The sequence below is a fragment of the Mandrillus leucophaeus genome, unplaced genomic scaffold (assembly GCF_000951045.1).
Source record: "Mandrillus leucophaeus isolate KB7577 unplaced genomic scaffold, Mleu.le_1.0 Scaffold22, whole genome shotgun sequence".
Lineage (NCBI taxonomy): Eukaryota > Metazoa > Chordata > Mammalia > Primates > Cercopithecidae > Mandrillus > Mandrillus leucophaeus.
The window spans coordinates 2,857,076-2,871,801 of record NW_012102254.1 but is presented as its reverse complement, the minus strand read 5'-3'; the positions used below and the strand labels follow the sequence as shown (position 1 = coordinate 2,871,801).

Below are 14,726 nucleotides of genomic sequence, written 5' to 3'. Positions count from 1 at the left end.
TAGGACTGGGCCCTGATGAAGGAACTGGAAATGTGTGCCTGGCTAGATTTCAAATTTACCATGAAGTATGACTGTTTTATGTCTTCAATTCAAACCCTCCTTGAACGGAGTACAGTTAACCTTGATGTGTCTCACCCCTGTTATACTAGTCCAGAAAATCTTCAAATTACAGTATCAGCATTCAAGAAGCTGTAAATAGGTAAATAGGAATCACTCCTAAAGAGCCTCATCTGTACGTGGACCTGATTTACATAAGACTTCCAACCTCAGCTTGATATGATAATGAGATAAAGTCATGAGAGATCTATTTTTCAGTGGGGGAAAGGTATACAATTTATGATAAGAGAGCAGACTGTGGTGGGTTAAGGTGGCACATCTTCTACCTTGAGCTGTGCTCTGTGTCCCCTTACCTTGAATTTGGACAGAACATTTCACCAGTAGAGTAGGGCAGAAATTATGCTGTGTCAGTTTGGGGCTCCAAGTCATAAGCCACTGGCAGATCCTCCTCCTTGCTGCTTGTGACATTCTTCTCTCAAAGTTCTAAGCTTTGTAAAAAGTCCAACTACTCCTGGTGACTACCTTACACCTGCTTCTTAGAAAGGATGTAGAGAGAGTGATGGTAGCCATCTCAGCCTAGGCATAGGCATATAAATGAAGTTGTCTCTGGCCCTCTATAATAGCCCAGCCATGAGGTAGTACTGAGTGACTCTGGTCAATGCGACATGGAGCACATTTTGCCAGCTAAGCCTGCCCAAGTTCCTCACTGCAGCATCATGACAGATAATAAAATGACTGAGGTTTTAAACGACTAACTTCAAGGGTAGTTACATAGTTTACATAGCAATAAATAACTGAAACAGGAATATAGCAGATGCTCAGATCATGGATTCTTGAAAGGTCTGGCAACAGTGATGACCAGGGTGTTTCACGGAGAAGCTACAGGGAGAGGCCCAACCCTTCACATATTGGCTTTACAGAACCTGAGAAGAATGATGAGGTCTGGGATGGTGCCACAGAAGATATACGGCAGCAGTCCCCAACCTTTTTGGCAGCAGGGACAGGTTTCATGGAAAAGGGTGAAAGACAATTTTTCTATGGGGCAGGGTGGGGGTGGCGGGTGGTTTCAGGACGAAACTTTTACACTTCAGATCATCAGGCATTAGATTCTCACATGAAGCACACAACCTAGATCCCTCACATGCACAGTTCACAAAAGGGTTTGCACTCCTATGAGAATCTAATGCCACCACTGATCTGACAGGAGGCAAAACTCAGGCAGTAATGCTTGCTATCACTCGCTCTGACACTCACCTCCCACTGTGTGGCCTAGTTCCTAACAGGCCACTGGGGTTGGGGATCCCTAATACATGGAACATAGAAGAAACAACCTGAGATAAGTGATTAATGAGAAGTAATAATCCAGCTAGAATAGGGTTGAGGCAAATTTTGCATTACAAAGCATGAATTCCAACAAGTAGAACAGAAATTACTTTCTATGTAGTCATACAAAAATGAAACTGAACAGGACTAACTGTAGGCAAAATGATCAAATGGGCTATTTTTTCCTTCTGTCTCCTCTCAATAGGATTATTAAGGTATGGTAACAACGATCAACATGCTTAGTGTAAATCAATTTCAATCAACCCTTGTCTGTTAAAGCCTTGTGACTAAAATATATAATGACAATTTTCACACCTCCAGAAAGAATTTCATGCTGGAAGCAGTGGCTGACACCGGTAATCCCAGCACATTGGGAGGCTGAGGTGGGAGGATTGCTTGGCACCAGGAGTTTGAGACCAGCCTGGGCAGCATAGGGAGACCCTGCCTCTACAAAAAATTTTAAAATTAGCTGAGTGTGGTGGCACATGTCTGTGGAACCAGCTACTCGAGAGGCTGAGGTGAAAGGATCTCATTTGAGCCCAGGACATGAAGGCTACAGCGAGCCGTGATCATATCACCACATTCTAGCATGGGCGACAGAGCAAGACCCTGACAAAGCAAGCAAGCAAGTGAGTGAGAGAAAGAAAAAGAGAGAGAGGGAGAGAGAAAGAAAAAAGAAAGCAAGAATGAATGAAAGAGAGAAAGAGAGGAGAGAGAGAACGAAAAGAATGAGAAATTGCAGAAACAATGCATCAAGTTATGAGACGTTTCTGAGGGGTAAGAAAGAGTCTTCCCGTTGTCCCAGAGCTAATATCCAATTACCATGTTGCCACGAATACAAACCTACTTACGCCATTTTGGAAAACGTGGACATGGGTGGTTTGTAGAATAAATCCAAAGGAAGTATCTGTGGTTTTAAGAAAATGTGATCTCTGCTTTCTTGGAAGAACTGAACCTACTATTGCTGACAAAAAGAGAACATGCTCTAATATGGTGGATTTACAGTTTATTCTGGCAATAGTTCTGGGGCCTTCCTTCTCCTCTAAGCCTAAAGACCCAGATGGTAAGGATCCAAAGCATCCAAACAATGGTACTTCTGCTTACAGCCACACACCACTCCTTTAGTTGAGACAATTCACAGCCTGTCAGCAGGTGCAGTGAAAAAATGGACATGCTCTTGAAGAACCTTTCAGGGGGCAATAATAGAAGCCATAAAGCATGCCACCTCATCTATTTAGGAGATAGATCTAGAATCTCTAATTATCACTCCACGTCTGTATGACAAAAGATTCTTACGGAAAACTTTTAATAACAAAGCTGTTTACAGACACAGAAGAAGAAAATGAGAATAAGAGAAACTTGGATTGGCTATATAAGTTAATATTAATTATAGTAATTTCAGTGGAATCCTTACCCCCCTAATTACCATGTAGTATGAAAATGATTATGTGTGCTATCAAATTTATCAGATCCAGCTGTAAGTGGCACTGAAAGGTTCACACGTGCCAAGTCGTGCAGCATGAGCATTTGTACACTTTCGTAACTCAGAGGGAAACCTAGGTGTTTTGAGTGTGAAGATACGAGCTCCTAGTAAATAGAAGGAAGAGTGAGTGATGACGAGGGAGTGAAAATTCAGTGACCTGGAGAGAAATTCTTCTTTGGACACCTTTTAAATTTTGTATGGAATAGTGAAGAGGCAGGCCAAATGAGCCATAAAAGTAGTTTCTCTGCAGTGAAGGAGTCAGGCCATTGTAAGATAATCAGTAGTGCATACCAGGCAAATCTTTTGTGCCCAAAGTTGCTCATATTAACAGCTATGAGGCCAGAGGAAAACATCATGAAGCATTTGTGAAACTTTAAAAAAAATTCTTTTTTGTAGAGATAGAGTCTCACTATGCTGCACAGGCTGGTTCTGAACTTCTGAGCAAAAGTGATCCTCCTGCCTTGGCCTCCTAAAGTGCTGCAATTACATGTGTGAGCCACTGCACCCAGCCTCGTGAAACTTTTAAAAGGTAATCTACCATTTCAGTTCTTCCTATGGCAACATATACTGAAGCACAGCAGAGTGATAACAAGAGGAGACATTGGCCAGGTGAGGTGGCTCACACCTATAATCTTGACACATTGAGAGGTCAAGGTGGGCAAATCTCTTGAGCCCAAGAGCTCCAGACCAGCCTGGGTAACATGGCAAAACCCAGTCTCTACAAAAAAAAGTTTTAAGAAGAGAAGAAATAATAGAAAGAAAAAACCATGCTCTGTAAGAAAAGAATGTCCGAAAAAGCGTAGATAGAGATAAAAGAATAAACTCTGTTTGGCAGAGCTACAAGAAACAGTTCAAGAAGGACAGGTAAGAAATGAGAATTGAGAATTAAGTAGGGTCCTGATTATAGAAAAATCCTAAGTTCTCTACTAAAGAGTTTGAAATTGTAACCTGAGAGAGATAGGGAGGTTACTGAAGAAAGCAACATGCTCCTATTTGCATTTTTAAAGATTTCTGTGAATAATGTAGGATTCCATTTATATGAAGTGAAAAAAAAAAAGGATAAACTAATCTACAGTGTAATGAGACAGACTAGTGATTACTCTCCAGGGAACGCAAAGTAACTGGAATAAGAGGAAGCTTCTGGAGGGGCTGGTATGTTGTTTATTAAAACGGATGCTTGTGACATGGGTGGGCTCAGTTTGTCAAAAATTCACAAAGGTGTAGGCTTAAGTATGTCCATTTACTTGAATGTGAGTTATACTTAAGAACAAGTTAAAAAGTAAAAAGATTATACTGGCTGCAGGTTAGAGAATGGGACTGAGAAGACAGGCAAAAGATTAAGAGATGCTGACCTGAGTGGGCAGTTGAACATTAGCCAGTGATCTAAAGCACCATGAAGGATTTGCTGGCTGAATAGCTATGGAAAATGAAGGAACCAAGAATAAAAAATGAGCTGAGGTTGCAGGTTTGAAGACTGAGGAAGGGCACAAAGGAGAAAGCCCTCTCCACCTCTAGCTCCTCATTTATAAGGTAAGAGTCTGGGCACGGTGTCTCACACTTGTAATATCAGTACTTTGGGAGGCTGAGGCAGATGAATCACCTGAGGTCAGGAGTTCAAGACCAGCCTGTCCAACGTGGTAAAACCCTGTCTCTACTAAAAATACAAAAGTTAGCCGGGTATAGTGGTAGGCGCCTGTAATCCCAGCTACTTGGGAGGCTGAGACAGGAGAATCGCTTGAACCTAGGAGGTGGAGGTTGCAGTGAGCCAAGATCACACCACTGCACTCCAGCCTGGGGGGTAGAGTGAGACTCCATCTCCAAAAAAAATAATAATAATAATAATAATCCTTAAGGTCTCTGAAACACCTAATGACAGTATTACAGTAAGAACTTAAACAGCTCAGAGACAAAGAGATGCCCAAACACTCCAGGGTAGCAGAAGACAGACTAAAAAAGATGTTTGCAATGAAAAAGCAAAACCAGACAAATGGTGAAAAAGAGTCAAGTTATATTAGCCGTCACTTAAGCAAGCATGTACCTTCCCAGAGGTGAGGGGGATGTAGGGGAGATAGAACAACTAAAATTAGCTCAAGAATCAGAAAGTTCAGGAGATATCTTACTGATTCTTGAGCTAATTTTAGTTATTAGGAAGTATTAGCTAGTTTTAGTTATTAGGAAAAAGGCAGGTAGTATGAATTTGTAGGACTTCAAGTTAGTATAATAACGATGATCAGCCAGGTAACTGTCTGGGTTGACTGAGCATTTGCTGCGGCCTGTAGACACCTCCCTAACCTCCATTGTCTCTATGTTAGATGGGTGGTCATTCAAAACAGTAATCTTGTAGTTTGAATTGGTTCATCACATCAGATTAAACACTTACAGAAGTAGTTCACAGTAGCTGAATGATCCAGGGAATTAAAGACTATGAAAAAGCATCTTTATTAAGAGATCAAAAACAGTTCAAAATAAAATGATTAGCAATGTTCTAGTAATCACTGTTTCTTGAAATGTGGTATCCTATAATGGAAGGAAACTACTTCTGAAGTAGAATGAAGAATAGGGGAAAAGATTTTTCAAAACTTTACATATTCATGTTTAGAATTACTTAAAATGTTAAATTAACACAGAGAGGAAAATAACATTCTCATGTCTTCTTAAATATGCTCTGCAGCTAATACTATAAATAGAAAAAACCACCCCCAGAAAAGCTGGCAAATTCAAGAAGAAAAAGAGCTATTTTAGGGTCTCTCTCTCTCCTTTCAGTCTGTAAGATCAGGGTGAAGTATTTAGGCAAGGAAACGGGTTTTTGTCTTGAAAATCATAAATATTTCAATCTGATAGAAATTATTGGAACAATAGTCCAAGATAAGTTCTGCAGGCAAATTAAAAACAAAATGATAATCAGTTCCTTAAAGAGACTTCAAAATTTGCCTTCATTCTCTGTAGTCTTTACAAGGCTAAATGATACAATGAATGGAATGAAAGTCACCCTTTAGACTGGATCTACTATTTCTATCGCCCTCCTCCTTCCTGTGGATTTCTTAACCTAGAAATGCCATTCAAGCAAATAGTCATCTTCTATTGGGAGCAAAGCTCTTTATACTAAATGTTCCCAATTAACTAAAAACAATACGACCATTCATGCCTTAAGAGAGCACTGGAAAAGGGCTGTCAGGGGCAAACCTTGGCTTTGGTAGCCGCTGAGGCAAGAGCAGCTGCTGCGGCTGTGGCAACATTTCCTTCGGAAATTTCATGTTCTACTTTCTTCTTCCCAGTATCGCTTTCTCTTTCTTTACACGTATCAGTGAGTTCTTTGTTCTCTTCAGTCTCCTTTTCTTCTGAAAATATCAGAAAGCTTTATTACTAGTGTGCCCAGTCTCGAAAATCCATCTTTCTCCTCACCTTCACCACCGTAACAAACTAGGACTGATGTGACAAAGAGATGTCAATGCTTTTTTCATTTCTTTTTTTTTTGAGACGGAGTCTCGCTCAGTTGCCCAGGCCGGAGTGCAGTGGTGCGATCTCGGCTCACTGCAAGCTCTGCCTCCCGGGTTCACGCCATTCTCCTGCCTCAGCCTCCCAAGCAGCTGGGACTACAGGTGCCCGCCGTCACGCCCAGCTAATTTTTTGCATTTTTAGTATAGATGGGGTTTCACCGTGTTAGCCAGGATGCTCTCAATATCCTCAATACCCGCCTCGGCCTCCCAAAGTGCTGGGATTACAGGAGTGAGCCACCGCACCCAGCCAATGCTTTTTTCTTTTTAAGAGTTCTGTTGAGCCATTCCATGCATTTAGGTTTGCCTCTATTGGGGGACATGTTTTCTAAACAGTACACTTGTTTTCCTATCATTTTGCTAAGTTCTATGTGGAGGTCCCTTGGATATATATATAAAGGAAAATTCAGGGGAACTAAGTCTAAAACCAACATACTTGCCCATCAGTCAATGAAATGCCCTAGGAACTCTAGGGTCTGTAGGAAATCAGAAGCTGACAACAGACTACTTCTGTAAGCCTGACAGGCATGATGGGGTGTATCAGCAACTGACACAGAAAATAAAATGGCAAGTCTGTGAGGTGACTTCAATACTGCTGAATAACTTGTTGTTCTACATATTAAAAGCACAGAGAAAAAGTGTAGCCACCAGCATTAGTATTAGTACCTATGTGATAAATGAAACTCAATTACATACTTACTGTTACATTAAGAAACAAACCCAAAATAAAGGGGAAATATTTCTATATAAACCACCTTCATTTCTCCAGTGCCTTTTACAGTTTCACATAAGAATATCTAAGGAGTTTCCTCAAATTACCTGATTTGGTATCCTCACTCACTTCACTATCCTGTTCCTTTTCACTATTTTTTTCATTTTCTCCATCTTGTGCTTTATCACCTTCATCTGTTTCATTTTCCACTTTGTTTTCTGCCTGAAAGGGATACAAAGCAAGAGGACAGGCAGTGAGCAAAAAAACCCCAGATCTTTTTATGAGTAATTATCTTAGACTAGCAAAAGGTTCCAATATTTTTGGCAAGAAGTAGACTAGATTCAAAAGTGACTTGTAGAGAACAGCTGGAAAAAAACTAATAAATTCTGAGCAATACTTTCTACCACTTCAACACTTGAGTGCTCACAAGATATTCCTCCGAAGCACAGAGTCACTGCCCTCTCTGCATACTCTGCTGTAAAGCAAGGTTTACAATGCCCAAAGGAAAGTGAAGGGAATGAACTGATATTATTTGTTGACTAAAAACAGGCCAGGCCGGGTGCAGTGGCTCACACCTATAATTCCAGCACTTTGGCAGGCTGAGGCAGGCGGATCACCTGAGGTCAGTAGTTTGAGATTAGCTGGCCAACATGGTGAAACCCTGTCTCTACTAAAAACACAAAAAAGAAATTAGCCAAGCATGGTGATGGGAACCTGTCATCCCAGGTACTCAGGAGACTGAGGCAGGAGAATCCCTTGAATGCCTGGGAGGCAGAGGTTGCAGTGACCCAAGATCACGCCATTGCACTCCAGCCTAGGCAGCAAGAGTGAGACTCCATCTCAAAAACAACCACCACCGGCTGGGCGCGGTGGCTCACGCCTGTAATCCCAGCACTTTGGGAGGCTGAGACGGGCGGATCACGAGGTCAGGAAATCGAAACCATCCTGGCTAACACGGTGAAACCTCATCGTATTCAAAAAACAAAAAAATTAGCCGGGCGTAGTGGTGGGCACCTGTAGTCCCAGCTACTTGGGAGGCTGAGGCAGGAGAATGGTGTGAACCTGGGAGGGGGAGCTTGCAGTGAGCTGAGATCACGCCACCGCACTCCAGCCTGAGGGATTGAGCAAGACTCCGTTTCAAAAAGAAAAAAAAGGAAAAAGAAAAAGAAAAAAAACCCCACCACCACCACACACACGTGTGTGTGTGTGTGTGTGTGTGCGTCTACTTAATAATTACTGATTTAAAGAATTAAGAGCTTTTAAATTTCACACCATCAACAAAGAAGTTGAAATACTTTTGGAAAAGTTGACAAAGTCTTTTAATACAGCCATCTGCTAACAGTTTCAGGAAGAACCATGAGAGAACATCAGTGATCATGCTTTAGAAACTGAAAAAACTGCAACTGACTATCACTGACTTCATGAGGCTATATTGTTTGCTTAGAGGCAGGGTCCCCATACAGTGCCTAGGGTGGTTTCGAAGTCCTAGTGTCAAGTGATCCTCCAACCTTCCAAGTAGCTGGGACTACAAGTATGAGCCACCACACCCAGCTGAGACTGTTATAGGAATTAAATGAAATAAACAATGTGAAGTACAAATATCATCTTTAGAATACTGCAGGAACTATAATCAATTTCATTATTACCCTCACCCTCCCCTTGACTATATACAATTTTAGAATACCACATGTGATCAAGACCTTCAATCCTGGCTTATATATATTCACTCAAATAGTGACTGACTGCTCACTATGTGCAGTAAAAGCATTAGGAATACAAAGGCCCAGAGGCTGGGCGTGGTGGCTCATACCTATAATCCCAACACTTTGGGAAGCCAAGGAGGTGGATCACCTGAGGTCAGGAGTTTGAGACCAGCCTGGCCAACGTAGTGAAACCACATCTCTACTAAAAATACAAAAATTAGCTGGATGTGGTGGTGCGTGGCTGTAATTCTAGCTACTTGGGAGGCTGAGGCAGGAGAATCACTTGAACTCAGAAAACGGAGGTTGCAGTGAGCCAAGGTCGCGCCACGGCATTCCAGCCTCGGTGACAGAGTGAGACTGTCTCCAAAAAAAAAAAGGAATACAAAGGCCTACATCCTGACTTTTGTAACCTCCTGTTCTGCCACACCCATGATGCATTTACAGTCTCCTACAGAAGAGAGATTGAGCCACTAACACACTGGCTTTAGTGTCTCTCCTCCCCAACTAGTGTGAATCTTTGATTTTCTAACCTCTATTTCAATCTTCATATTTCTACCTACTCTTTAAAACCTACCTCAAATGTCATCTTCTCATTAATTATTTTCTAAAGATTCTTCCGCAGGCAGTTAGCCCTCATAGGAAATCACTTATTATTCTGTCATTCTCTTCTGGCACAAGTATAGGACTCAAACCTTACAATTTGATATTCACAAGAACCACAACTTTTTTTTTGTTGTTGCTGAGACGGAGTCTCACTCTGTTGCCCCGGCTGGAGTGCAGTGGCACGATCTCGGCTCACTGCAAGCTCCACCTCCCGGGTTCACACCATTCTCCTGCCTCAGCCTCCTGAGTAGCTGGGACTACAGGCGCCTACCACCATGCCCGGCTAATTTTTTTGTATTTTTAGTAAAGATGGGGTCTCACCATGTTAGCCAGGATGGTCTCGATCTCTTGGCCTTGTGATCTGCCCACCTCAGCCTCCCAAAGTGCTGGGATTACAGGCGTGAGCCACTGCGCCTGGCCAAGAACCACAACTTTTGTATTCATATTCCCAACTTGTGTATTCATATTCCCTCTTCTTTTGTGGGAAATTTGTATTCCTTCTTCTTCTAATACAATGAAATTAGATGTTTAAAATATAAAAGAAGAGGGTAGGGAGTGAATATACCTTCTCCCCAGTGAATAAATGAAAAATGTCCCATATTATATCTTGTGAGAACTATACCTTAAACCAGCAAAGTCCAAGTAGCAGACAGAATTACTTACAGTTCCCTAAGAGGGACTCAAAAACACCAAAAAAACAAACCATTATGCTCCAAAAAGGCATGCTATCTGTGGTTTTACTGCTGTGAGACTTTACCTTTTCAGGCTGCTGACCATCAGGGTCGGCTTCCATTTTTTCTTCTTCAGCTCCTTCTACAAGTAAAAGAATAAAAACAAGTACTCCAATGTGGAAAAAGGTAAAACTATTATATAACTGTAAGCGTGTCTGAAATACAAATATACACAGTAATACATACAAATATAGCCATACAGTCAGGCACAAAACACACTATATGATAAAGTTCAAAAACAGGTAAAAAGTAATCTATGGTGTCAGAACTCAGAACAGTGGCTAACGGGGAAGAGGTGAGTTATACAGAAAGCAGGTTCAGTAGGGAAATGGGAGGTCCTAGGGTGCTGGTACTTCTCTGTTTCTAGGTCTGGAATTTGTAGAAATGAACTAGGCTGTCTGCTTATGATTTTCGATTTTCTGTATGTATTAAAATATAAAGGCAAAATAAAAATAATTCATTATTATTTAACAGATGCTTGACAAGTATATATTTTGACTCAGGTACTGCGGGAAACACTGCTGACCCAGATATTCACTGAAATCTCAAGAGGATAACATTTTGGCTAGACAGGACACAAACCAACAAGTCCAGCACAGTATAACAGAGGCACGTATCAACAAATTACAAGAGAAAATTATTTCACATATGAGAAAATTATTAATTTTCTATAATTTTAGGAACCTAATAAACTAATGTCAAACTATATAAGCAGCCAGGCATGGTCACTCATGCCTGTAATCCCAGCACTTTGGGAGGCTGAGGCGACTGGATCACGAGGTCAGGAGTTCGAGACCAGCCTGGCCAACTTGATGAAACCCTGTCTCTACTAAAAATACAAAAAAATTAGCCAGGTGCGGTGGTATGCACCTATAGCCCTAGCTACTCGGAAGTCTGAGGCAGGAGAATTGTTTGAACCAAGGAGGCGGAGGTTGCGGTGAGCCGAGATTGCAACACTGCACTCCAGCCTGGGAGACAGAGCGAGACTAACAAACAAACAAACAAACAGACCAACTAACTGTATAAGCAAAAACTGAGAATGGCAGGGAAGAAACAAAGACAAACATCATTATAAAGGATTTGAACATACCTCTCAATAAGATATAGAGCAGATATGAACACAGAAAAACGGTACAAATGTACATATGCTGAATTCTACATCCACCAATTAGGCAATAATACACATTAATTTCAAGCTCACACAACATTTTAAACATAGTGATTACCAATTAGGTCACAAAGTTTTGAGTCCTCACAAATTTCAAATAACCACTATCATACAGATCAATTTATCCAACCATAATGCAAAGAAATCAGATACTTAAAATATAAAAATAAACTTCTCTATGCATGGAAACTCAATTGTGGGAAGTAAAAGTAGTAATTACAGAGAATGTAAAGTCTTACGTTTAAATCAGAAAAGAAATAAAGGCTCAAAGTATATGAGCTCTATGTCCTTTATGATATAGCAGAAAAAGAAAACAATATAGAAGATAGGGAGAAAAAAAAAAAAAACAGAAAAAAAATACACTAGAGATTTAGAAAAATATACGAGAATTAATATTCCCAAATGTTGGTTCTTTGAAATGATTAATAAAAATGATAAATGTAACTGATCAAGAAAAGAGAGAGATGGCATAAACAAACTATATGAGGAATGGAAGAAAGATCATGACAGAACAAGGTCAAAAAGGAAGTGATAATATATTCTGAATAACTTTATTCCAAGTAAAATTTAAAACTTAGATCAAATGGGAAAATTACTAAAAATTTATTTTTATCAAACTGATTCCAGAAGACAAAGAAGTCCTGAATTGTCTTTATATTAGTTAGAAAAACTGAAATAACTATAAAACTTAAAAATACACTAGTCCAGATGTTTTATACTGGGAAATTCTATCAAACTCTTAGGGAAAAGATGATGACAATCTTACATAATCTTTCCTAGAGTATAGAAAAAGAGGGAATTCCCCTACCTCAGTCTATGATACCAGTATAACTTTGATTCACAAATCAAATAGGGATAAAAGGTAAGAAATATTAGAGGACACTAGGCTAAATCTCATTTGTAATCACAAATGAAAAACTAAGCAAATTATATGAAAACAGAATAGAGCAATGTGTTAAAAAAGAAAACCTATACTAGACAGAGTAATATGAAGGATGACTTAATATTAGTACTCTACAAACCTATTTAATTAAATGCATGTACAGTATCTGACAAAACTCAGTATTATCCATTATAAGCTCCTGGAAAATTAAGGCTACAAGGAAGGTTCCTGATCTCCAAAAGGCTGTTCTCAAAAATCCTACAACAAATAACATTATTCACTGAAAGATGCCAACAGTATTCTCTATATAAAATTAAGAGCAAGATAAGAATACAAATATTACTATTTCCCTTCAATATTGTCATACAGGCCAAAGCCAACATAGTTAATTAAGAAAAAATCTTAGGCTGGCCATAGTGGCTCATGCCTCTAATCCCAGCACTTTGGGAGGCCAAGGTGGGTGAATCACTTGAGTCAAGCAGTTTGAGACCAGCCTGGGCAACACTGTGAAAACCCGTGTCTACAAAATATACAAAAACTAGCCAGGCATGGTGATGAGCACCTGATCTCAACTACTCAGGAAGTTGAGGAAGGAGGATCGCCTGAGCCTAGGAGATCAAGACTGAAGTGAGCTGAGACCTTGCCACTGCACTCCAGCCTGGACGACAGAGTAATACCCTGTTTCAAAGGAAAAAAGAAAGAAAAAAGGAAAGCTGAAAAGATATGCAGAGAGTAAAACTGTCTACATACAAAAATCTGCAGAAAACTTATTAGAAATAATGATAGGGTTTTGGAAGGGAGTGAGTTATAAAATTACCATATAAAACCAACTGCTACATTTTGATATGTTAACAAAAAAAAAATCTAGATAAAGACACATGAAAAAATAAAACTTGAATGTTATCTTAAACAAGACACAAAAAGCACTTAGGATAAAAATGACAAACAACACTTTAAAAAAATTACTCATGTATATTTTTAAGAGAAACGGTCTCCCTCTGTAATGCAGGTTGAAGTGCAGTGGTGAGATCACAGCTCACTGCAGCCTCAAACTCCTGGGCTCAACTGATCCACCCACCTCAGCCTCTTCAGTAGCTGGGATTACAGGCGTGCACCACTGTGTCTGGCTAATTTTGTTTATTTTTTGATAGAGATGGTGGTTTCACTATAATGCACAGGCTAGTCTTAACTCATAGCCCTAAGCAATCCAACCACTTCTGCCTCTCAGAGTGCTGGGATTACAGATGTGAGCTATCGCATCCATCCCTGAAACATATAACTATTAAAATCAAGGACTTCTCTTCATTAAAAGACTCCAAAAGAAAGAAGAAAGAAGTAGCATGTAGTGTAGTAACTTGCAAAAGATTAGTACATAAGACCTATACAGAAAAAGACAAATACTCTACAAAAGTAAGGAAGTCAGGAAGAGTTGCTTTACAGGAGTACATGTGACCAACAAATATAAGAAAAGATATTAGGTTTTGCCCAGTGCAGTGGCTCAGACCTGTAATCCCAACACTTTGGGAGGCCAAGGCAGGCGGATCACTTGAGGTCAGGAGTTCGAGACCAGCCTGGCCAACATGGGGAAACCCCGTCTCTACTAAAAGTACAAAAATTACTGGGTGTGGTGGCGCATGCTGGTAATACCAGCTACTCAGGAGGCTGAGGCAGGAGAATGGCTTGAACCCAGGAGGTAGAGGCTGCAGCAAACCAACATCGCGCCACTGCACTCCAGCCTGGGCAACAGGGCGAGACTTTGTCTCAAAAAAAAAAGAGAGATACCTAATAGAAGACCATGATGAAATGTCATTTTATACCTGCTAGATCAGCAGAGTCTAACACCAGAAAGGACTGGATCAAGTGTTGCTGCCTGAAATATATAACAGCACATACACTTTGGGAAAAAAACTGAAATTTCCAGCCCACGTATGGTGGCTCATGCCTATAATCCCAGCAATTTGGGAGGCAGAGGCAGGAGGATCACCTGAGTCCAGGAGTTTGAGACCACTCTAGGCAATGTAGTCAGACTCTGTCTCTATCAAAAAAGCAAACAAACAGACAAAAAGCAATTAGCCACGCATGATGGTGCATGCCTGTAGTCCCAGCTACTCAGGAGGACTGCTGAGCCTGGGAAGTTGAGACTGCAAAGAGCTATGATCACCCCACTGTACTTCAGTTTGGGTGGCAGAGCGAGACCCTGTCTGAAAGTAAGCAAACAAACAAAAAAACTGGAATTTCCTAAAATGTTGTTACTCATAGAACCAGTCCACAACAAAATAACGATTTGAGCAAGAAGTGTTCAAAGTTCAATATTCAAGAACGTTCACTACTCTTCCTTCACTGACAAACTCATCTGATGAAAAACTGACAAATGACATAGACAGCAAGCTTAGTGATGCAAGCTCCTTATCTTGGCGTGTCGGCTGGTCGATCAACCACACTTCGAGTAGCACTGCATCTAAGAGACATCCTGTGCATGTGCACTGTGAGGCATATACAAGACAGTACATGCATGTGTAACATAGAAACCACTGGATACAACCCAAACTGCTCATTCAGTAACAGAATA

The 14,726-nt window shown here is 40.5% G+C and overlaps 1 protein-coding gene across 2 annotated transcripts in view; it reads right to left on the bottom strand.

The window, feature by feature from the left end:
* SMARCC1 (SWI/SNF related, matrix associated, actin dependent regulator of chromatin, subfamily c, member 1) overlaps positions 1 to 14,726 on the bottom strand; it is a 226,385-nt gene that overhangs the window by 45,233 nt on the left and 166,426 nt on the right. For both annotated transcript variants that reach the window (XM_011981027.1, XM_011981028.1), the window contains exons 22-24: positions 10,133 to 10,188; positions 7,177 to 7,291; positions 6,047 to 6,201 (exon numbers count right to left, since the gene is read on the bottom strand). In XM_011981027.1, coding sequence (XP_011836417.1) covers positions 6,047 to 6,201; positions 7,177 to 7,291; positions 10,133 to 10,188 — 326 coding nt within the window. The remainder of the gene's footprint in view (positions 1 to 6,046; positions 6,202 to 7,176; positions 7,292 to 10,132; positions 10,189 to 14,726) is intronic.